The sequence below is a fragment of the Hippocampus zosterae genome, chromosome 21 (genome assembly GCF_025434085.1).
Source record: "Hippocampus zosterae strain Florida chromosome 21, ASM2543408v3, whole genome shotgun sequence".
Taxonomy (NCBI): Eukaryota; Metazoa; Chordata; class Actinopteri; order Syngnathiformes; family Syngnathidae; genus Hippocampus; species Hippocampus zosterae.
Window position 1 is genome coordinate 7,735,787 of NC_067471.1, and position 24,607 is coordinate 7,760,393.

At 45.4% G+C, this 24,607-nt stretch overlaps 1 protein-coding gene across 1 annotated transcript; it reads right to left on the reverse strand.

The window, feature by feature from the left end:
- Nucleotides 1-15: 15 nt before the first annotated feature.
- Nucleotides 16-20,912, reverse strand: LOC127594097 (uncharacterized). The gene is made up of 10 exons (XM_052056029.1): nucleotides 20,323-20,912; nucleotides 17,187-17,250; nucleotides 15,217-15,292; nucleotides 14,996-15,134; nucleotides 10,821-10,908; nucleotides 4,319-4,405; nucleotides 1,407-1,443; nucleotides 1,160-1,321; nucleotides 91-154; nucleotides 16-41 (listed from the first exon to the last, which is right to left on the reverse strand). Exons 3-10 carry the CDS (start codon nucleotides 15,256-15,258, stop codon nucleotides 16-18), a joined length of 645 nt encoding a protein of 214 aa, XP_051911989.1. The 5' UTR covers nucleotides 15,259-15,292; nucleotides 17,187-17,250; nucleotides 20,323-20,912.
- Between the last annotated feature and the right edge of the window lie 3,695 nt (nucleotides 20,913-24,607).

A 24,607-nucleotide genomic window follows, 5' to 3' on the forward strand; every position in this document is an offset into this window, starting at 1 on the left:
ACCGTTAAAAAAATCTCACACGGACACCGCTGCCGGCACACCTGAAGGAACATCGGGGGGAAAAAAAAGGAACATTTTGATGACTTACACCGTCGCCGTGCGCTCGTCTTGGTACTCGTGCCGCACGTGCGCCCGTCGCGCTGCCTCGCTCGGCCTGAAGGACACAAGGGAGGAAGAGAGTGTCACACTTTCACTTGGCTCTCACCTTACACCCGAGGATCATGTGACAATTGGCAAAGCTTCGGGCTCTCGCCAGACACTCCACCGAGAGGAAAGGGAGATACTGTATCGTATCGCATCATACTGGCAGCACTTCCCAAACAAAGCGGCGAGATGCTGGTCTTGTTACTTTGCTGTGCAGATTGTCCTGTGTTTGTCTCATTAGCAATAAGATAATCATATATAATATAAAATTCAAAGTGGGGTGAGTAGGGCGTGGCAACCCGTCCAGGATGCATGTTGCTTCTAGGTTCAGCTGCGATCGCGGCCAAAGTATGTTTCAGGTAGATGTGAGGCAGAAGTGACTCAGTTAAGTGAGCCTCACCACATTTTTTTCCACCATTGGGCCACTGTTCCCCTTAACCCATAAACGCCATCGCAGTACCACTTTAATGTCCAAGCCTGTAAAGCACACCAGAAGCCCTGACTCAGCACATGTTCACACACGGCCACAGTTCACATAACATAAAAAACTCTCACTTCAGACATTTTATAAGGAGCCATCATCAAAAGTCTGCCTCGGTTTGGATGGAGGACACAAAATAAAGGTGCGGGGCTAAAACCACATGTACGCCGCGCCTGTAATAAAATAAATGTCACTAATGAGAGGAGAGGAAAAATCGGTCCCCTGTTTGAGGGGCGCACCATAAAGTGCAAAGCCGCGTTAAGTTGTCACGAGGGATTGCCGAAACCATTTGAGATGAACGGGCTGCAGTTGAACAACACCGCCAACAGGTGTCCTCCCAAGCATGCGAGGCCCGAGCCGTGGGATCCCGTGACAATGAGGCCTTTGTGCAGTTCCGGGTGCCAGCCGCTGTGCCCTCGTGTACTGTTTCACCTCTAATCTTCATTTGACCCGTTCGGCCCGCAGCTTTGCTTCCCCCCCCCCCCCCCCCCCCCCACACTCATTTCCTTGGAGGAGATTATCTCAGGGACGTACCGATTTAGATAGCTCGACACACGTCGACATGCTCGAGGAGCTTCTGATGGGACGAGTCCTGCTCGCGCCGACTCTGAAAGCAAGCCACAGCCTTCGGGGTTCTGGAAGAGGAGAGCGGACTGGCGCCAGACACATGGGATTCGACCACGTGGCGGCGCACAGCTAATCACATTATTCATTCAAGAGGATTTTAAATGAAAAGGCGGGGGTGAGAGCGAGAGAGAGAGAGAGAGAGAAAAAAAATAACCTTGAAAGTTGAGGCTTGCCCAGGAAATACACCGAGCCTGCAAATGAAAGAGAACGACAAGTCAGCTCCGTGCGGTCATATTGGCACACACACACGCACACCCACCCAAAGTAAGGTGTTCATTTGGTACTAAAGCAGCTCCTTTGAAAGGAGGCCCATGTAGCCCAAGTTCGAGTGAACACAGTTCAAGTACACTGTCAACTCCATTCAACACGATGTCGTGAACGACTGGCAAAGAGACGACAACGTTAATGGACCATTTGGGATTCAATAAGCACACACTCACCCTGTGGATTTTGGCTTGAATATTACGATTTTTTTTCTCCTTTGAATTGTTTTGGAATATAGTTGCCAATATCCAAAATTGATATCTATCTATCTATATATTATATATAAATGCAGAAATTACTTGGGAAATGAGGACCACAAAAAAGGCAGCAATTTAACGAAACATGAAAAATGCTACAATGGGAGAAAATAACGTGTGATCATTTAAGATCTCAATCTCTCTCACTCTCTCTCACACACACACACACACACAAAATAACGTCAATTGTAAAAAGGAAAAAAAAATACAGCCACACGATGCCAGAAAAATAAAAGCATTTCAGCTGTGGTGTTACAAATATGACCAGTTTACATTTTGAAGTTTAAAAACTGTTGTTGTTTGTAGTATGGACACGATTCTATATCATCATATGTACACACACAAATGCAGAGGACGATACGAGACTCTTCTGAAAATTGCAACTGTTAAAACACGTCAAGAAAAATGCCGTACTTTTGTCCATCATGTGAAACTACAGCTGCAAATAATTAAAATGTGATCTGTTGAGACTAGAAAAAAAACGGCCTGACACACACACCCACACATACACACACACACACACACGAAGGTTTATCACTCCATTAAGATGAAAAAAAAAATCTTGTGAGACCGAGAGATCAATTCTGAATCTGACAAAGAAAAAATATATATATCTGACAGTTTTTAATTTGCACTTTGCACGCTCAACAAGGCCAAATTTGTGTGTGTGTGTGTGTATGTGCGTTTCTAAATGTCAGCCCAATGCACCTGTGTGTTTAAGTTAAGACAGTAGCCATCTGTATCGGGCCCATTGTGCGTGTGAATGCTCTGAGGAGGCGGCTGTGCCCTGCACTCCTTGGGAGAGGCGTGGGAACCCCATTCATCGGGGGAGCCGCGGCTTCATTGTGGGGTGCACACCATCAAATCGGTCAGGCTGTTTGCACTCGGAGTGTGTGTGTGTGTGTGTGTGTGTTTTCCTTCACTTTCAATGAATATTGATGTGACGTTTTTTTTAAAAATAGTTCCCTGATAAAACGGTAATTTGCTATTTGCCAAAATCACATTCTCTTTTTGACGAAAAGTCCTCCCAGCTCCTTTTCAATTGATTTGTTGTCACCATTAGTTTATTAGGACTTGCAGAATTTTTAGGAAATTAATTTCAGGACCTTTCATGCCATATACGGAGGTATTCATAGGATACTGATATGTTACATTTTCCTCAAAAATTAAAATATAGGCAAATACGTGCTCATCTCCTTTTGCTCATCAGGGCTATCACGTTAGGTGATGCAAAGTATGACTCATGATTTTTAGTTTTTAAAAAATCCATTATTTTTTAGAGATATGAAACAAAGTGGACTGGAAAATATTGCAAAAAAAAAAAGGTGTGGAGCAGCGTAAGCGGCGTGCCTCGTGTGTTCAGCATTCTCTGAGGGGAGGGGTTCAGACATATCAAGCACAAATTGAACCTTTGGGGTTTCCTGTCGGGGAGACAGAGATGGCGGCGCTTCGAGTGTAACCAACGAGTGGCAGATGAGAAGTAGGCAGTAGGTGTGAGGGCTCAACGAATCACTGGTGACTCACACTGCCTCCACTCCTATCTTGTCATCACTGCCCATTCTCCATCTACTGGAGAAGAATGCCACACAACCGACATCTACTGGCGCATTTTAAACATAAATGCATGGGGTACAGAGAGTTACTGGCTGTGATTAAAAAAACAAAGAATGACAGAGAGAAAGAAAAAGGAAAAAAATGATATTCGCCTTTTGGGGGTGGAGTGGTTGCGAAGCTAATGCTAATATTGCAACATTAACATTTCTAAAATGTGGACAAACCTTCCGGTTAAACGGCGCACCCATTTTTTTTTTTTCACGTAGACTGCCTTCCACAAATAATGAAATTCGCTAAAGCCAAACAAAATATCGGAACTTATTGCAAAAGATAGAGAGGTTAGTGTGTGCGTGTTTTAAAGGAAAAATCAAAAACAATTTGCCACTCAGGCCTGGAAAAGCATTATAAAGCTATGCGTGGCCACGTGTCACTGATGACCCGTTTTTTTTTTTATATTCAGCCTTCCATCCGTAATCACAATGTCAAACACATTCCAATTTTTAAAGGGGAAGCTCAATCCATTTGTGAATAGCTTTGGAATGAATGCAAACGGCGAAAGCCGAGGTGGAAAAGCGCCATAGGTGGAGCGAGCGTATTGGTGGGGCTCGGCCTTGTGCGGCAGGCCCTGCCTGGACCCGTCTGGGCCCAGGACCGCACAGCTCGTGCTTCCTCTGCTCCCTGTAACCTCGGCTCTTTTCGACGCATCAAGCGTGCGGCTTAAAACTGCAAATCGGGACGCCTCGGAATAGAGATGAGCTCGGTTTTGCCCCAGTCTAGCCAATGCCACGGTTGCCCCTGGGTCACCCCTCCGGATGGTCAAGTAATAAACAGACACCCAGAGGCGGAGGGCGGATAAAACCACGTATACATTCTCGATGTGGATTTCACACTTTTGCACATTCAAAAACCTCACACATGTACACGCACCTTCATTTGCTCTCACACACACACTCACCGGAGCCTCCACACCCACGCACACGCTGCGACTTACCCAGTGAGGTCTGACTCCGAGGGCTCTCCGCCGCTCGTTGTGGCGAACATCTGGCTCACCACATTGCAGCGCGTCCGCATATCCGCTCTGTGGAGGAGAGGCAGAGAACCAACTTGGGTTCAGTCACACAGCTCTGCCGGCGAGCGCCCCGTCCGGAAGACCGCAAAAGTCGAGTGCGTGCATGGGTGTGTGGGCACCCATCTCTTGGACCCTCTCTGTCTGGTTTCTGACCCCCCGAGAATTGGGGTTGGGAGATCGAGGGGGGGGAAACGTGGCTAAAAGCTTGTCTAATATTTACAAGGGGGGGCTTCCCTTGCTCTCTCCCCTGTCTGCCACCTTCGAGTCCAAGACTGTCAGGGCCCGCCACAATGGGGGAGGCCATGTGGTTTCCCGTGGAGTCGCGTGTTCCTCCCGTCTGGCAGTTAACGAGGCTTTGAATGAGGAATGTTAGCAAACAGAGCCACTGCACGTCGGCTGAATGCTAAGCCGGGCAACCAGTCAGATTGCAGCACCGGCCCGGGCGAATGAATAATGCAAAGGGAGCAGAGGAGGTGAAGCTCCTCCCTCGCGCTGCTCCTGCCCGAGCCTCACGCTAACACCCCCCCCCCCCCCCCACCCAAACTCAAATGCCTTCACGGGAGCACAGCGAGGAGGAAAGGAGACTCAGGAGGTCGGCGGCAACTTGTTCAAATCAACTAAAACATAGTCATGCACGAGGGCAACAGTCGACCCGCGGACGCACACGCCAATCAGTTCCTGAGACATGCGACTTTTTCCACACCCTTGGAATCATCTCGCTCCTTTATGGCTTTCGGTGCCTTTTGTTTAGAATTGGCACCTGTCCCAGAAAAAAAAAAAAAAAAAAGCCCGGTCGGCCGCTCCGCCCTCCTGCTCTGCTTTCACTGGAGACTGCCCACGAGCGAGACAGAGGAGGAGAAAGAGAGCAAAAGATAGAGTGAGACATGCAGACACACACGGAGAGAGCGAGAGAGGGGGGAATGGGAGAGAGGGTGGGGCAGAACACCCCAAAAAGAGGGAGAGGTCAAGAGATGGGAGAGGTGGAGGGCAGATAAGAGCAGGGGAAAATATTTGACAAAAATCCATAGTGAGAAGCCTCTCGAGACACAAGCGCCCCCCCCTTTAAAAAAAAAGCAAGGAGCAAACGACAAAATCAGCTATCAGAGTTTGAGTGGGTGAAAAATACCAAGGTTCCAAAAATGTCTTCTGTGCCGAATTATCGGAGGAAAGGAAGCCACTTGTTGCTTGGTAGTGAGGCGCCGGAGCAAGCACGGGGTTAAAATCCTGGGACCGCGAGTAGTAAAAAATCCCTCCCTCTTTTGGCACCGAGGGGAGGGCCCGCCTGTAGAAATAGCAGCAGAGCATTTTTTGTTTTTTGTTCCCCCGCCTCCCTCGCTCTCTCAGAGCTGCTGCGTCCTAGTCTATCCTCTCGCATGTGGCTGGGACCCAGGCAGAGAAGAGGAGGAGGGCGCTGGAGAGAAAAAGAAGCAAGAGCCAGGCGGGTTAAAGAGGGAGGGGGGGGGAGTCGGGGTTAGGGCTGTGAGTGGAGGAGAAAGGGCTCAGCTGATGATGAAACAGGGACGAGTGGGAGTGGGTAGGCACTACGTGTTTCATCACTAGTTCAATGCAATACGTTCGGGGGGGTGGGGGGGGGGACGCTAATCAAGCAAACATATTTGTAACATCCTTTGCAAATGAGAAACTCCAAGCGTGTACGTTTGAGCCCTTCGAGAGCATGTAGGAGGCTAGCAACACCGGACTACCCACCGGGTGGTGCCAACCAATCACAATCGCTGTCTTGATTCAAGGTCATTTGCTCCGCCCCTCCCTCCGCCACAAATATGTTAATGACTTGACGTTTTACGGCTCAGAGCCAAACGAGCACCTGGCCATGACATAAAATGGGGTCCGATATGGCGCCGCGTGCACGCCATTACGGGGGAAATCCCGCGCGCAAACGGGGGAAGAAATGTCGGGACGACAAAATGGACTCTCTGGTTGTGTCCTTTCCCCCTCGCCCCTCCCCCATCAGCGTTGACTAGCCTCTTTGGTCTCTCATCCTTCCTCGTCCTCCCACAAGCACCGGTAATAAACATCCTGGCGAAGCATTAAATTCAGGCCATGTGTGTCGAGCTGAGGGTCTTTGTCGTGTGTTTTGTGCCAAATAACCACCCTGCTATTATTGTCTGTCACCCTTTCGCGCCGCTGCATCCGTCCGTCCGTCCGGCTAAGGTCATTTGCGCCGGGGCTACTTTCCACCCAACTGCCTGAAAAAATTATTTCCGCGGCCAAAATGCTGCCATGCCATTCAGCACTTTGCAACAGATTCAAATACTGTATTTACAAAAAAAAAGGACCCCCCCCAAAAAAACGCCCTCTTTCAAACGCTACCCTCCCCCTCAGTCACCTTCCCAAAACGAGCCCACGACTCAGCACCTACAAATTTTTCCTCTCCTCCATGTTGCACAAAAGACAGTCGAGTGGTGGGAGGGGAAGGAAAACCTGTCCAGAAACACGACGCGTCATGTAGCAACTGCGATGGTTGGGTGGCTCAGGATTTTCATGCTTACAGTAACTCGTCAAATGTGGGGAAAGCAAAGCACACTTCTTCAAAGTCGCAGTCTCTGCTTTCTCCCCCCCCCCCCCCCCCCAAAAAAAGAGAAAGAAAGGTGCGTAATGCATGCATGCGCATGCACACACACACACAAGGGAGCGAGTGCAACTCTTCTCAGCTTTCCACAATCACAAATGACGAACTCAGGCCGCTTCTTGTATTCTGCTGAGTGCTGTGCTATCTTGTCTCTCTCTCTTTCTCACACACACAAAGCTGTAAACATGGGTGACAGAAAATCCGGCGAGTCGGGAGGCGAGCAAAGCTTCTTTGTGGAGGCACATGTTCACTCATGATGAGAAAAACACCAACGGTCACTAGTTTGAAACCTGCTGACGTTATATCTCGCCACGTTCGCTCAACCAATAGCAACTGGCTACAACTGCCACCGCGGGCGCATACCGAAATCAACAATAGCGTACCAAAACGTAGTTATCAGCATTTTTTCCCCAGACTTTCAGCCCCCTCCAACCCCCCTTCATGGATTAAGACGGTGTTCCTGTCAGTTGTTTACCGCATAACATGCGGCAGGAATTCAAAAAACTCGGTGGAGCCTGTTCCTGTGTCGTACGGTGCGGAGGGTTCACCCAAGGATACGGCTCTGGCATTGGCTCGGATGCAACTTTTGACACTGTAGCCCTCTGCGCGGCAGGCCGTACACGCCCCCCCCCTACCCCCCCTACCCCCCCATCCTCCTCTCACGGGAGCAGCCTGCACAACGCGACCAGTGATGACGCATCCCATAGTAACAGGTTTGCTTTGTGACAGCTCAGGGAGCCGGCCGCTGCACCGCGATGGCAAACGTGCGTCTTAACGTGCGCGGAAACAATTGCATTTTTGGTTTCACAAATCATCCCGAGCGCACTGTCGACACCAACAAAAACGTATGAGCAGCGGATCATCACATCAGCAGAATACGGATAACAAATGTCATTCAGGAGGCAAATTTAACATGAGACACTTAAAATTTTTTTTGTTAAATTTCACTCCTCGGGGGTGAGCTAATAACTCAATGATTCGGTAACAAGTTGTGGCATATTTTCAAGATATAGTTGTGATGGCAAAAGTGTCAAACTACACCCGGGCGATATGGCCAAAAAGTCAACTTGTTTGACCAATTCTCTTTTTTTTCCACTTAAAGAAAAAAAAAAAAAGCTAATGACATTATCAAAAACAATTTTTGCCCACCGGCTATGATTTGCTTTATTTCTTGTGATACCAGCTTTTTTCAGCAATCCACAGTTTTTCTTTTTTTGGGGGAAAAAAACCCCCCTCTTTTTCAAAACATGTTTTACATGTTCAACCGTCAAATGGCATTTATCAGAGTAACCCCGTAGACCCCTCTAGCGCTCTCTCTTCTCTAATGAGTTGTAGAGCTACCTCTGCAAATTATTTGCAGCTTGGAAGCACATACCTCAGGTCAAAGTTTCCAAGCTGTCGATACATTGCTGCTTGTGTGACGCATTAATGGGCAGCATACCTACAAAACAAGCAAGTGATTCTAAATAAAAGTCATTTGGCACTTTTTTTTTCTTCGCAAGAGTCTGATTTATTCCAAAATACAGCAACCAACTTGCTATAGTGACAAGACTGTCACATTTTTAAACTTTAAAAAATAGTCAGTAAAACAGTCCGAATAGTTGCAAAATAAAGCGAGCAAAATGACTAAATTAGCGTCTGTCTGGAGCCGTGTTATCAGCGTATGCCATGTACATTTGAGAGAACCTGACAAATAAAGACATATTGATGACATTTGATAAATCTCGGGGCTTGATGTAAAACTAAAGTTTCAGTGTTCCATATGCTCCCGCACGCTTCCTGCGCTCGGGAGCAGGGAAGCGCAGCCGCCCCCGCCCCGTCTACAAGGTGGTCCGCAGAGGGGCCCCTCGGCAGCACGCGCCGCGCGACAACTTCTCCGTTTCAAGCATGACCTCTAAGGTCAGCCTCTGAAGGGTGGCGAACAAAGGGCGCGACCCCGGGGTCAGGAGTGAAACGCCAGGGGCAGGCCTGGGGCCCGCAATGCAAAGAGAGCGTGTCGTTTGCTTTGAAAGGTAAGGATCGCTAACGCGGAGGCCTAATAAGGATTAAGGGGCCGTCTCCTTTGGGATGTCACTCAGGGGCCTCACGTACATCAGTCTCTATTAACCTCGGTGAACTTTGGCGGCCATAATCGTGCCCCAAAGGTCACACGCGCTCATGCTGCAATAGCAATTGAGGCTAATGCTCCCCACGACCTCTTGCTGACAAATTCTCTTAGGAGTAGAAAGGAGGCGGCCGAGGTCCCAGGTAGTTTATTACCTGTTAAGGCAAGTTTTCAACTTGTTCATTAAGGTTGGCATCGGGTGAGCGTTACACAGAGGGGGCAAAAAAAAAAGAAAAAAAAAATCTATCAAAAGGACAGACAGCTCGTCATAAGATGTCTGATAAAAGCTTTGATAAAGAGCCAGGCCAAAGTTGCGAGAAAACTTTGATGAAAGCAGCTGAGCTCCCACAGAGTCAGCAGCACAAAATGGAGGACACGAAGAGACAACATGGCGGCCTGAGTGACGCAGCCTCTCTCCTACACCATTTCGGAATATTGTTTCAAGAAAACAAACAAGAAAAATCAAACAAACAAAAGCACGCAGCAAAGGAATATGGCACATAAAGGGTAAAAAAAAAAAAAAAAGAATTCCTTCAGTTACTCTATAAGCAAACTGAAGATAATTAAAACCGACATGGTACATGTGCCAATTTTATATCGGGATTCTGTTATTACAATCGTGTATTTATTTGCCTGAAAAAAATGACACTATTCTGTTTGCAAGCTGTAGAAATGTACATTTCATAAGAGCAAGAGAGAAAAATGACTAAACTCCAATCTATAATTACAGAGGGGCGACACAAATACTGCAAATTTAAATATGCAAAGAGAAGACAAATGGCCCAGCAGAGCATTGTATTAACATGCAAGGCTCAAAGTTTCATTGAGAATTATTTGTTCTATTTATTGAATACGTTAAAGAAAAACAATTACACTGGTCCATTTCTTAACTTAAAAAAAAAAAAGTTACATATGAACCAAAATGCAACTTGATTAGAGAAGCTTAGAAAATAATAAAATGCAACTGAGTGTTGCCATTTAAGATTTTCTTGTCAACCTCGTATTTCTGATAAGAGCGCGTTTTGGATTTTGCTGCTGCAAACATTTCCAGGGAAATTTTTTAATTCTTGCACACAAAACGGCGAAAACAGTCTGTTGAATTCCCGTCTGCCATTTTCCAAAGGTTTACTGCTCCATATTATTGCACACAGTCGTTCTGGAGACGGATGACAATGATTCTTTTCGCATAGCCTTTGTAATGATAGTCACGTTGGAACACATTTATAATCAATTGTTCCACGCTCAGCGTACGCCTACAATTTCTTATTGATGTGTTATTTCCCCAATAAAAGAATTACTTTGACAATGATGAAGCCACTCACCTCCGGGGGAAGCGAGCCTCTCTCTGCGGCAGGCGAGAGCCCGGCAAAGTTTGGAAAAGGGGAGAGAAGGACGCCGGGGCCTGCGCTTGTCCTTTAGTAGCTTATAAAAATGCCGAACGGGTGATAAATCCTCGCAGCTCGTCCCTCTTTTTGCAGCTCTGCTCTTGTTTAAGAAAAGGCAGTGCTTTAGGAAAATCGTCATCTACTTTTTAACCATGACCCCCCCCTACCCCCCTTCTTGGCAAGACAACAGTAACTTCACATGCTACTCCCAATTTCGACATGCAATTCGATAGCCATCATGACATGAATATTTATCCAGGGAGGCTACGCGGACTGCTCTTGCCCCTTTTTCTTTCGTGGCATTGCAACGGTGTGTGCTGCAAAAAAAAGTAAACCAACACTCACGCTGCGGTCTTGCTGGAGTGTCCCTTGCAGGCATCCAAATATGTTGCAAAGCTGGTGCACAAAGGTTTCCTGCATGGCAAGTCAAGGGCTGTAATAAAAACAATAACACCACTCTTCATAGCAACAACAACAACAACAAAAAAGCAATTCAACACAACTGTAATATGAAAATGAAACACTCCCTTTCCGGCACAAGCTATGAGACGCAGGTGACTTACGGCACACGTTTCCCGAACGTGGTCTTGGTCGACCTGATCAGAGCTTGTGTTTGCGCCTCTGGTACGGCTCAGGGGTGTGGTGCACCCTCTTAAAACTGATTCGGACCTGCTGTTGGTTCTAGCTCGATGCCACGTCACAGCGCAGCCTGGACAGGGCCTGCGTGACCTCGCTTGGCCCAGATCACAGCCGTGCCCCCCCCCCCCCCTCCTCAGCCCCTCACCCCCATCGGGATCATACACGCATACTCAACACAAGGAAGGTGGCACGGGAGGAAACCGTGTTGAATCTATGCAGCAAATGGGACACGCTCTTCCTGCAACGCAGACTACAAGTGACAGCTTGTTTGTATCATCCAGCCGTGGCCTTTCTGTATCAAAACATTTTTATTTTTTTTTGGTTTCATATTGTGCATGGAGTCATCTGGGCGCACACAGAAACACACAATATGTCAATATGAAACCTGCAGAACCTGCTCATGTGTGCAACAGTTCCCCCACTTCAGACGGGGAAAATAATGAGCATTTTCCGTCGCATTTCTGATGTGGTTTGAGGTTAATCGTGCAGTCTTGGGAACAGAGAGTGCTGGTGGATTGACGTTCGACTTTAGGAACAGTGACAAAGCAAATTTAAAAAATGAAGCGCGCTGACAAGATCCCTCAAGCCGCTTAGCTTTTAATTGGAATTTTATCAAACCCTTCTTATAGGACTACTAACATTTTAATCTGTGATGACGTATTCGGGAAGGTATACTGTATTTGTCCGTTAAAAAAACAAAACTACTCCTCCCTGCAACATTGAGAAATTAATACTGCTGCACAGGAAGTTTGAATTGGAATACATTTCGTGTGTGAATGCGCACAACGCATCTTTTTTGGTTTATTTATGTTCGCCGGTTCTGCTTTTCAAGCCTGACCTCGATATTTGAAGTTAAAAATATGTCACCCCCGCGTCCAGTTCATGAAACAATATCCTTTCATTCGGCTTGCAAGAAATCATGGCTTTTATCCCTGCGATTGAGCAAACGTAGCAAAATTGATTTACGTTTCATTTTCTTGAGAAGAACGAGCCCTCCGCCTCAAAGTGACGCTTCTTCCAACTCAAGGTGGCGTCTGCGGCAGCGCGCAGGCTCGAGTGAGAATGGCGAGAGAGAGAGAGAGAGAGACGCTGGCTCTCAGGGGTTAAGATGCTAGCAGTCATGTGCCTGTCGGTTGCAACAAAAGCCTGCCTATGTAGGGTGCATACAGATGGAGCAAGCTCCTTTGTGTGCGCGCCGTTTCACACGTCGCGGCCACAGAGCTGCCAGGTCTGGCTCTTGGGGCCCTGGCTGCGGGCCTGGCGAGCAGCTTGCGGCACCTGAAGCGGGGCTCGCACATCGCTATTCTTCCAAAGAGAATGGCCGGCTCGGAGCAGCATGAGAGGGGACGGCTGAAAGCTGTGCTCTTCAGAAAAAAACAAAATCAAGTATGAGTCTTAAGTCTTTTGATAGTGTGTATGTTGTATCAAATACATCCTGAAATACAACAAACTATGGAATTCTGCAATATTAATAAATTCAATTTATTCAGAACAGCTACTATCATAGAATTCATTAATGCCATAGCAGTTTACACAAGGCTTTTATATGAGCACTCGTGTGTTTTTTTCCCCGATTCCCACAAGTGCGGTATGTGACTGCGGAATTGTCCCTAAAAATAAAATCTCCTAGAGCTTCAGTTCTAATATACAAAGATTTTGTTTTCTCCTAGAATTAAAGGAAAACAACAACACAAATTGGAATTTCACTGTGGGAATTCTCAACTGTGTGCAATGTCGACGATCTATTTTCTCTCTTTTTTTTTGTTGCAAGTAATCACATGTCAGTAAAACCCAAATGGCAAAAACAAGCTTTATGGAGGGAGGTTTTTGCACGGCATCGAGAGCCTGACGCCGCACATTCGAACACTGCGATCACTCATGTGAGCACTCAGGTGGAGGCTGTTGTGATTGCAGAGTCGTTGGCAGGTGGGCGGAGGCCGTTCGGTGTGAGGACCGCTCAACAGCGTGGCCGAAGCGATTGACATTTTAAACGCAGGACAAGTTTTGCGAGCACCGAGACACCCTGCTGCCCCGACTGAGCTGGAAAACCCACATCAAGTGGCTAGAAAGGCTGTGGTGGACCTGTATTATTTCAAGAGCAACTGCTTAATGTGTGCAATAAGTACCCTTCATGAAAATAGGACAAATAATCCTGCAGCCGTTGCAAAAAAAAATCTATAAATAAAACCCCATACATTTCCACAATTATTTTTAGGACTGTGAAAGCCCCATGTGAGCCACATGAGCAGCAGATGCATTACTCGGGAGAGAAAATAGCAACATGAAAGTCCAATACTGGCTCCCTTTTCCTCTGTCACAATGCAGCTTGAACGAGACTATTCTGCTGCCTCTTGATATTCCCCCCCAACATGCCAGCTGGAACAGACCCAAAAAAATTAAAACAACCACCACCGCTGTACAGTGTCAAGAGGCAATTTTTGCTAGCTCACGCTCAAATTAGTAAACTGGCGTTTCATCAAAATGTGAAAATATTTGAATGGAACCTTCGGAACTTTAATACAGGTAATTACACGTGCGCTGACAGCTTGGGAGTTTTCACCATCTTGTTTGTGATGATGAGAAAAACAGCCATTCTAAAAGCGATCTCAAACAGATTCCCCACAGGAACTGTACTTTTGTGCGAGAGATATAAATCACTGGACTTTTTATTTCGACCGATGACACTTTTAAGTCCGAACAATATAATATGATTGCCGAAGACGTACAGTATTTCTGCGGGATGATGCGAGCTGCTTTTTACATTTTGAAAAGATTTGTTTCACACAGAAAGTGTCTACAATGGTCAAAGAATTTCAGAAGCGGCTCAAATGACACGCCGCAATCGTACAGGCAGTACAACATCAATGTAGTCTTTGTGAATAAAGGCCACGGAAAATAGAAGTCAAGACTGTTCGAGTAAAGGGTTACTGCAGTCACATGGATCCCTGGCATCGCAGTCGCAGCGAGGTGGAATTGGCACTCGCATATCGCCGTGTATTGTCTTACAACTTTTATTGGGAGTGTTAATAGTCGCCGATCAGAAAGTCTGTGCTGTCTTTTACACAAGCACGCACGTGGTCCAAAATTGCACCCGGGCACACGCCAAAACGGGGGTGGATTTTACGTTTGGCCAATAAATCAGAGGAGGCAATGTGTGCCACATCGGGGCGGTGGGGCAGGAGGGGGTCTGTTCGTGCCACTGTTGTCGTAAAAAAAAAAAAAAAATGCGTCTGACTTTCTATAATGTTATTTTACAGGAACCCTGATTTGGTTCCCTGGTGACTCACCAAAGTGCATTTTCATTGGCTACTTTAGAGTCCATAAACACAAGTCTGAAACATTATGAACACACAGAGGCTTTTTGTGTGGAGGTCGAGGTAGAACTTTTGCTTCGGGAGAAAGGCCTTGAGAACTGGAACGTATTTCAAGGAAGAAGATCGTACAATAGAAGCGGCCGCCATCACATTAGGCCTCCCAAAACGGCGTTGCATACATGTGCCGTAAAAACGGCGTTAAAAGAAAATAACGGACCTCGACGACTGTACAGCAACATTGGTGCTCATTGTTACACAAGCAGGAAGGAAGGAGCTGAAGTTAACACAGGTTACTGGAGCCGGCGAACATTCATGGAACATTAATTGTACGGGGCCTCCTCTAACTAGCGGATTGCGCAAACGTGAAGCTGCCGTCTTGGGACAGACGTACAGTCAAGTCGAGTAAGCACTTTTGTTTTAGAGCATTCTCTGAACGCTCTGTTCGCGCACTGCAAAGGGATTTGGACTCCGTTGTGGTCTACGGCAGCCCCAATGTGGGTGCTCTCATTTGGGTTTGACTGTTCTCCCCCCATTCGATCTAAAAGTGCATCTGCGATTGCAGCTCACCTTGCCCACGTGCTGTTTGTTTAGCCGCCCGGCCTCTCGACCTCCGCAAACGCGGCTGAACAGCTGCCCGAGGTACGGCAAATGTCACCGCTCCAAAACACTTCCAGCGCTCATGGGCGATGTGGGATAATGAAAATGTCTTTTGTTTCCACGGGAGAGAAAAACGGGCAGAGTTAAAGAACCGTTTTTGCCAGCTGGCACCGACTTTAAAGCTCACATACGTGTCTGTGGTCTGTGGGGCGAAGCCGGAGCGCAGAGAACATGCAGACTCCACGCAGAAAAGGCTGAGCTGTTCAAAACCTGGAAGCAAAGTAACAGCGACTGCGGTGTATCAACAGCAGCTTAAACATAAAAATAAAATAAAATAAAATAAAAGCTACCCCGGTCTGTTAGTTTTGACCCTATTGACCCATTACATTTTTGTGACGGGAACAAATGCAAATGGCACTGACTTGTTCACACGCACAATGCTGTATGGCCGAGCACTCGGTTGGTCCCAGCAAGGGGGAGAGATCATTTCAACCACGGTAGAGCCCATTTTGGCTGGATGGTGCGCAGCAAACCCTCTTCGGGCTAAAACAAAAACACCACCGCATATTATTTACCTTGCAATAACTCCTAATTGGATCCTGGTTACAAACAAAAATGTGAACATCCGATGTGCCGTAAAACTACTTGGGGATTTTAGCAAAGATACCAAGCATGTCCCCGAAGGTGCACGTTACATCATCCTATCCACTTCTGCCCACAGAGTATCGAATAGGGAATTAAGAGGAAATAAGACTGGAAGGCTACGTAAGATTATGAAGGGAGGGAGAAATCAGAGATGAGAAAGACCAGGCTCCCTCTTGAATTCAACATCCGAAAAGCTCGAATAAAAGGCAACAAATAATCCCAAAGTGCACAGTTGGGTTTCATTAAGTCAAATCAAGATAAATTAAAAAAGGAATAAGCTTTAAAAAAAAAAGACTAATGGCTTTCAAGCCAATTAAATGGGCAAAACGACCGCCATCGTTTTGTTTCTTTTTAGCCATCAGACAGCAAATGAGAAGCAATGGCAGCAGTGTTCGCCTCTCGTACAGTGTACAGCACACGAGCCTCCTGGGAGGGCTTTCTGGTTCCGGCTCCTCCACAAAATAGCTGATAGGAGCCCGAGGATGTCTCTTTTCCAGCACATCTGGAGAACACCTGATCCAAGCAGTGGACTGCCAAAGAGATCATTTGATAAAATGGAGGAAGGCGGGGGGATCAACATATTTCAATCATGCCCGATACATCAATTTGACATGAAACATTAAAGATGCGGCTTTTCCAAGTGACTCAATATTTTCTGTGATATCGTTTATTTAGCTGCGAGATGGATTTCAACACGAGGGCATAGCACTCGATGATTGCGGACCGCCTTCGTACAACAGTGTGGATGAATTTTGGATGTCCGTTTTAGGATTGACTCCCCAAAATGAAGAAAAATATAAAGGAAAACAACATTTCTATTGGAATGGAGAATGATCATCCTCCTGCAAATCTTCCCTCGTAGACCGCTTCAGAAGTCACATTGTCTGACGCCCACCTCACTTCACGCAGCACAAGTTATGAATCTGCAGAGCGCGAGCCTCGGCCAAGCCGGCGGATGACCGCAGCTGCGCGCCAGTCAATAAAGCGCTCAAAACCACAGTGTCCAAACTGCGTCGAGTCCACGACAGCGACATCGCGTTTGGATTTATGAGGCCAAGAGGACGTCAACGTTGATCATGGAGGAAAATAAAAACGACAAACACCACCCATTATGTGGAAGTATTTCTATTAATAATGTACTTTGCCAAATTGAAACATGAGTTTGATCCCATATGGCATATAATACCAGTTACAATCTTGGGTTTTTAATTTACCACACTTTGAATATCGAAAACGATATTGAAAAACAATCTACTGTTAATTGTGACCTATCCCCACGTGTGTTTTTTTTTAACATAAGCAACCAATTCATTTGAAACACAATATCAGATCTATTATACAAAAAAAAGTCACATTAGGATAATCCTAAGGCATATAAATAAATGATGTACCCAAATAAAAACTACACTGCAGCATCTGCTCAAATTTGATTCGCCGTGCTCCCCGTTTTGCTTAAAACTGGTGCTTCATAACACGGCACTCTGCCGAGTGCTCCGTGTCGTATGAAGAGGAACTTACCCTTTGCCCAGTGTCCGACGGCCTCCTTCTGCTCTCAAGGGTGCTCGTGGACTCTGGTGGCCCTGCGGCAAAACACAGAAAAGTGGGCTGAAAACTCCCGACAAGTGAGGAATGCCGACGGGTCGTCAAGTTCTGGATTTTGAAGTGAGACAAACAGCGAGTGACCGTCAGAATGTGGGTGCAAGCTGAGCACACGGCGTTCCTGCTGGAACATGTAAGTGTTTGTCTGGCACCGGATCACATTGCTGCTTTTCGTCAACTTATAGCTCTTATAAACAGACATGTTTTTTTTTTCTCCCCTCCAAATTCCATTTGTAACATTTTCGTATTCCACACACCAAACATCAAATACAGCAAATCGTGTTCATATCTTTTTTTTCCATTATTGCTTTATTATGGACAATAAATAGTACAAGAGAAAACCGAACGGAGTCTGTTGTAATCAAGGACTCTATTCTTCTGGTCTTGTGGTCAAAACAATCAAGGGCTGGAAAATGACACGGCACTTTTCTATTCGATTCGATTCTATTTCGAGGAAAGCGTGTTCCCAAAAAGCATGTATTTTGGAATATTTCAGCAGTACTGCGGTATGTCCAGCACAGCCTTGACAACAATGACCTTCTTGAGGTTGACGAGGCACTGTCGCAACTTGCGCTTCAAATATGCCACACGTTACTTGTGCAATTGCCGCAATGTGATTCCGAGCACTGCACCGAACTGCGAGAGTTGCCCTTATAAAAGGAGGGGGGGGCGCTCATCGGCTCATCGTAACAAGACGAGGGACGCAAACCCCACTTATCCTGCTATTCGGTCTTGCTCTGAGTGGAAGCCAACTTTAATATTTCATCCGGTGCTCACGCTCAAAGCGGTTTATCTGCTATTTATAGCGATGAGAATGCAGCAATTTGTTCTCTCCGTGCTATCGCCGATTGAAGGCATAGAGGGACTCTTCACTGGCCTTAATAAAGCCACTGGCACGGTTTCATTCGTGCCTCCGGGCATGTCGGGCAGCCAGCCTCTTTGCGCTCATGTTTAAACTAAACCGGAAGAACCTGCGCCGCTCCCCACAGTGGTCCGCTTCATTTGCTTTTTCGTCTCTCCTTTCCTCTCCCCTCCCAATCTTCTCACAGGACTCATGAACTCTCCACAAACCTGCACATTCCCCGGCTGAACGCCGCCGTCTCTCCTGTAAGACGAGGTGCATATAACCCCCAAAAAATGGGCGTAGAAAAGGAGAGAGGCAATCGGAAATCAAGTAAGGGAAGGACAGATTGCTGAGGATCGAATCAATGCCGAAGCCTGCTCCCTCTCGCTTTCTTTAGCCCCCTCTGTCTTTTTTTTTTTTTTGGCCGGTATTCTCTCACTCTCCTCTCTCTCTGTCTTTCGCTCTCACTCTCAAATGATTCACAGTGGAAAGAAAAGGCCTTTTCCTTGTCCTCGGTTGAACTCCACAGCAGCTTCCTGTTAGAAAGGCAAAGAGGAAACACCCAGAGCAACACGCGCATGCGCACACAAACACACACAGTGCGAGGCCTTCACTGGTGGATTCTTTGCTGCCGGAGAAATTAGGTCAAGCACTTAAGTACCCTGCACGGAGATGAACGCAGATTTAAAACGGCAACTGTTTCGTCAGGACAGCGGAGGCATGCACACACATTCATAAAGTATGCCAGACTTGAAATCAAAGTTGAAAAACGGCTCTCTCTGTCCGTGAGAAGACAAGATGGCTTTTCAATACATAAAAGACTGCCTAAAAGGCACCTTAAATGACCTCGTTTGGGACATCAGAACATATTACACGCCAATATCAACTGCAATGGCCTAACCCGCCCGCCAAAAAAATCCCGCCGAACGCCACGTCCTGCCCTCTGGCCTGAAAAACCTTGCAAGGAACAACACGCCACATTGCCAAGCACATCCAATCAACTCTTCATAGAGGGGCGAATTTGAACTGAGACTAATCTCGCCATCTCGGCGCTCAATCAACGGTGCCAAACCTGAGCAAAATCCTTGTGATTCCGAGCCGCTCTCCTCAGCAATGTTGGGTCACTCAAGGGCTCAGAACCGGGTAAAAAAAAATTCTGACTGCCAGTTCTCACTCCACCGCCATGTGCTTGCTCCCCGTGTGTGCCACTCACTGTCCGGTGAGAAATTAACTCACCATTTTCTCGAAGGCGCGTAGCATTTTTTTTCTTGTTTATAGCAGCGAGTTTGCTTTGTAAACAAGCAGTCAGGGTATTAATACATCACATGAGAGCGTGGGCGCCCTAAAGGAGCGTGCCTTCCCTACTTTCAGTGAAAATGTGAGTTGCTGGATCAGTTTCTTTGGAATCCCAGGGGCATAGACCTATAGGGGCAGATAGATGTGCCTCTACAAAATCAAGTGACAAAGGTTTGCTATGACTGTTGCAAATATTTTAAGTGGGTGACATCAGCCACATCAAGGCGTCAACAGGCTTTAAAGAGAAAATTACGCAACTGCGCTTTATGAGCATAAGTGATTTTTTTTTCAGATAAAAAGCTAACTTCTTAAATGTCCCTTGATCTGACTCCTTCCCAATCATCACTACGATCAATATTATTAAATTTGGGGGACTTTTGTGTAAAGTTGAGAATGAATTGAAGCAGCCCACGCAGGCCTTTTAACCGTTTAAAAAAATATCTCATACAGCCACAGCTGTGCTATTCCAGCTCGCATTTCATTGAATTAATTTTCATCAAAAACCTCTTGCAAAGGGAACCCACAATGACACATCGGGGGAAACCACACTCCTGGACCATATGTGACTATAGGTGAATCATCGGTCATGGCTTTTCACCACTTTTCACCACTCATCTCCTACCAGAGGTTCTTTTGACGGTGCTTCCCCTCGCGCTGACATGCTTGTGAGCGGCTACCCTGTCGAGCTTGCTTCGAACGGACAACAAAGGGGAGGATTCCATGTGTGCCAGTCGCAACTCTGGCACATCACGCCCAGGGCGAAATTTTACCTTTAAAAGGTTCTATTTCTGCAAGGGATTTGTGTGCTGAACTCGAGACGGTTCAACCACCTGCAGTAATTTATGAGCCCGTCCTGTTTTCGACACCACAAAATAAACAAACCAGGAAGAGAGTGAATGCGAAAAGTACATACCCAAAGGTGTCACGTTCAAGTCCAACGTTCTCGTCTCGCAAAGACACGTTCCAGACGCTGAAGGAAGGAGGGGAAAATGTGTCCGTGTTGAGAGACAGCAGCCGGGTAATGGTGACGCCGCTCGCCGCTCCCTCCTCCCGCGGCCACGGCTGCTCGGTTCAGCGGGGACACGGCGCGTCCTGTGCCCGCCGCTCAAGCAGATGCGTCAAGTTCAGCCGAGGTGAAAAGCAGCGCGTTACACAAGCAGCTCCCGCTCAGCCATCGCGTGTTTTAATGTCTGTTAAAGACAGCAGAGGAGAAGAGGGGGGGAGTAATAAAAAAAAAAACGAGTGAAAAGACACTTCACGTTGTAAAAGCAGCATAAAGTAGGCTGCGTTGAGATGATTATTGAGGGTTGACTCGGTGCCTCACGCCCCCTCCTTTTCGCCCCTTCCGCGAATAGAAAAAAAGGCACTATTTGATATTGCCTAATGCCAGCTTTGTGCACAAAAATAAGAACTAAAAGCTTACGTTGACGCGAAAATAACCAAACGTCAGGCGGATTTTAAAAATACAATGATATAAGATATTGAAATCGATTATAGCCGGGTCATTTTCATCAAGTGAAAGGCAAACAGCTTCTTTGAAGATTACTAATATGACTGTGAAGGCAGAATTAACAGCCAATTTTGCGTGTGTATGACGTAAGTGTCTTTGAAGATACAAAGGCATTAAATATAAAAATATTTATTGTTGGCTACTTAGCTCGGTTTGGCTAAGTAGCTTCGAGAGGACATTAAAACTGGATTTCCACAAGTCTGTGAACCCGTGTTAATTACTGCCACGTGTTTCATAAAGTTTCTGAACATTTAATCAAGTTTCAGCTTACCCAAACACACGGAAAATAAGTTATCAACCCATAAATATGGTTATCAAAACTTGCCAAAATGTCGTCTTTGGAGAACAAATTTCACCCTCTGAACCGATTGTGGGTCCTAATTGAGGCAGTGATGGTGATATGCACCTGATAATGATGTTGTTTTCCTTTCTTTCCTTTTTTTTAAAGGTGAATAAGAATTTTTTTCTCTAACAGCCACATCAATTGCACATATGACAATAGCTTTTACAAATGCATTAAAACGTTTAAATATTTGTTAAAGCTATATATACTTTCTAGCTACCATAACAATCAGGCATAATACAGGTCATCAAAAAACCCAGGGAAGCAAACTTTACATTTTACCAAGGACCCCCTTTCAGAATATAAATTCAAATCCAAACTCCATTTTTTAACACCCAAATAATAATAATAATAAAACCCATAACAAAAACCCAACCATATAATCCTAATTCAGAATAACTAAAGGAACTATTGGTTTTATAGTGTCCTAAACTAAAACTTTTAAATTTTATATCTGTTTATTTTTGTATTTATGCAGTGTAATAGGGGATAAAAAGTAACAAATGTTTTATATTCGTTTATATCCTCAAAGTCTTGAGCCACTGTTTGACATCGAATCTATGTAATATTTTTCACATCTTTATTAATATTAATAAAATAGCAACACTGATATGCCAAATGGTTTTGTGGATCAATAAAGTAGCAACAGTGCATCTTTCTATCAATCTGTCGATCTATCGAGTAAAACAATTGACTTAAATAAATGAGTCAGCAGCTAAAATCCTATTTACACCTAAGTAAGGTATTACTTGATTTGTATGGTGCCAAAAATGTTTTGTGCATACAGTAATCAAAAACATAAATTAACGATAGGATTAAGCATGTGTGTGTGTGTGTGTGTGTGTGTGAGAGAGAGAGAGAGAAAGAGAGAGTGTATACTTGTCTTGACTAGTCAATATAAAGTATGTAGGTTATTGAGTTTAAAGGGATTAACGGTTGACAACTTTCATACCGATGGACCCTCACGTGCCTAAAGACGATGATTGGAATGTTTTTTTTTTTTTTTTAATTAAATAACTTGAAGTGTGTGTGAAAGAACGCCAAATCTGTGTTTGCCGGCCCCTCAGTTAAAGTGGAAGCCTTGAGTTCCCGGTCAAAACTTAAATTAATTCCAAATGAACATATGAAAATGTGTATTGCTGTTACTTCATGTTGAGATATAAAATAATGTCATGAAATAGCGTGTGCTAATTCATTCCAAAACCAAACAAAGTAGGAGAAGACATTTGACCATTTGTAAACCAGCACTTCTGCATCCATTTGATTCATACCATTTGATTTTGTATTTTTCAAACATACTTTAAAGATGAGATTTTACACTATTTATATATTTCACCCAATACTTAACACACTGATGTATGTCCATGTAAAATTAAAGAATTTAATCTTACGTTATGAAAAGAATTGAGATGGATTTGTCCATAATACTCACTGTGTACTTTTATAAAATTCAATGGCCTTAAATTCATTTTTGGATGGTGGGTTTTCTAATTAATGTAAATGAGTGTTTACATGTAGGCAGTAAATGAGTGTCTTCTCTAACTTGACTGTTTTGTGGTTTATTTAATGAAAAACTACACGGAGGGGGTAAAAAATTTGGGAAAAGTTGCACAAGTGTGGAAAATCACTTGAATAAACAATTGATAGTTTATTATCATCGGTGGCGTTTTACTCTTATCAGCTGCACATCTAAAAAGCCACCAGTCTCCCATGTGATTGACTTTATTCACTCATACCATCAATTAAGATTGTATCAAAAAGAGGACCGAGTCTAATTTTGATTGATACTATTATTATCAAGTCATATGCAGAAACATTACGCTCGAACCGAGGCAGCCGAGGCCATAGGCTCGTTGCCGGAGTTACTGGAGAGAGCACGGAGGAGTACAGCTTGAGGAGGCGAAAATGGCCGGGGAGTGAGGAGGTGTGGAAAAGTGCGAAGTGGGAGGTGGCTCTTGCAAAGGGCCAAACTGCCGCCTTCTATCCTACCCAGCTCCTTCCACTTTTTTTTTTTTTTTTTTTTTACCTTTGCATGCCCCGCGACAAAGCAGTGCTGCAGTGCGGCGCACGCCCCACCTTGCACCACTAAAAGATCGATTTTGTGCAGAACTGAGCCGGGGTCCAGCCCGGTGTGCGACCACGACTGAAATCTGATCCAAGGGGTTAACAACTTCTGAGATGATTGTCTATTTACTAATTTTTTCCCCGCCAATCATATTTCAGCACCTATGCATTGCCTTGTCGATTTAACCTGTATGACCCAACCACTGGTGATCACGAAAAAGCACAGTGCATATCACGGATGTCCGTGTTGAAATTTCTGGTCTGAAATCTGATACAGCCTCATCTGTCTGATTGGGTTCATGCACGTGTGGAGATATGATCACTTTATCTACAGCCTAGTTGTTGTACAGTATGTTGTGACTTGATTGCCACGGGGAACGGGTCAATGATTACCCAACCAGGCCTGGATTGTCCTCAAAATGCAGGTCAGACAGCCAGGGGAGAGCGAGTTCAGACCGCGTCTTTTTCATCGAGTTGATTTGCTTGTTGTTCAAAATGGCTGACGTGCTCCACGTGGACTCGTGACATGGCTGCAAATAAGAGAGGAGTTAGTTCGCAACTTTTTTGACGCTTCGAGTGATTGGTTTTGACTCTGGCATTTTCTCTCTCTCTCTCTCTCTCAATTAAAAAAAAAAGTCTCCAAAAGGTTTTTTGGAAGAAAAAAAAAGGAGCCCTGCGCCTCCATTCAAGCTGTTTTTGATCGAGTGTTTATTTAAATGTTAATTTATGATTTTTATATCCTTTTTTTTTTATTTCATGACACATTAATCATGTCCCGACTGCACTTCTTTTAATATTATCTTCATAGAAAAATACATTGCTATACATTTATAAATATATATGAATACATATTTTTTTTAAATTATGAGTGACTCCATTTTTTTTTTCCTTCTTGAAAGGCCAAAATGGCCCCGGCCAATCACATGCTGAATGTTGTGCCAATTAGGCTCAAGGAGCTTTGTTTTGCTAGCTTTTGGACTCCTTTGGGTGCGAGGCTGCCTCGTGTTCAGTGAATCAATGACAGCGCCGCTTTGCACTTGACCTTAAAGCTCGGAGACACACACACACAGAGAGGGAGGGGGGGGCTCTTTTTCTGCATGCACCTTCCTGCAATGGGCCCCATAAGAGCACCCCACCTCTCAGTGGGGTTCAAATGCACCAATGCCAGCAATGGTCGCATTGATGCAGGCGATGTCCTGTTGAGGAGATGCGGGAAAGCGGCGTCTGTGGTGACCCTTGACCCCTTGGCCACGATTGGCTTGAAAGTTGCTCAGAAGGTTC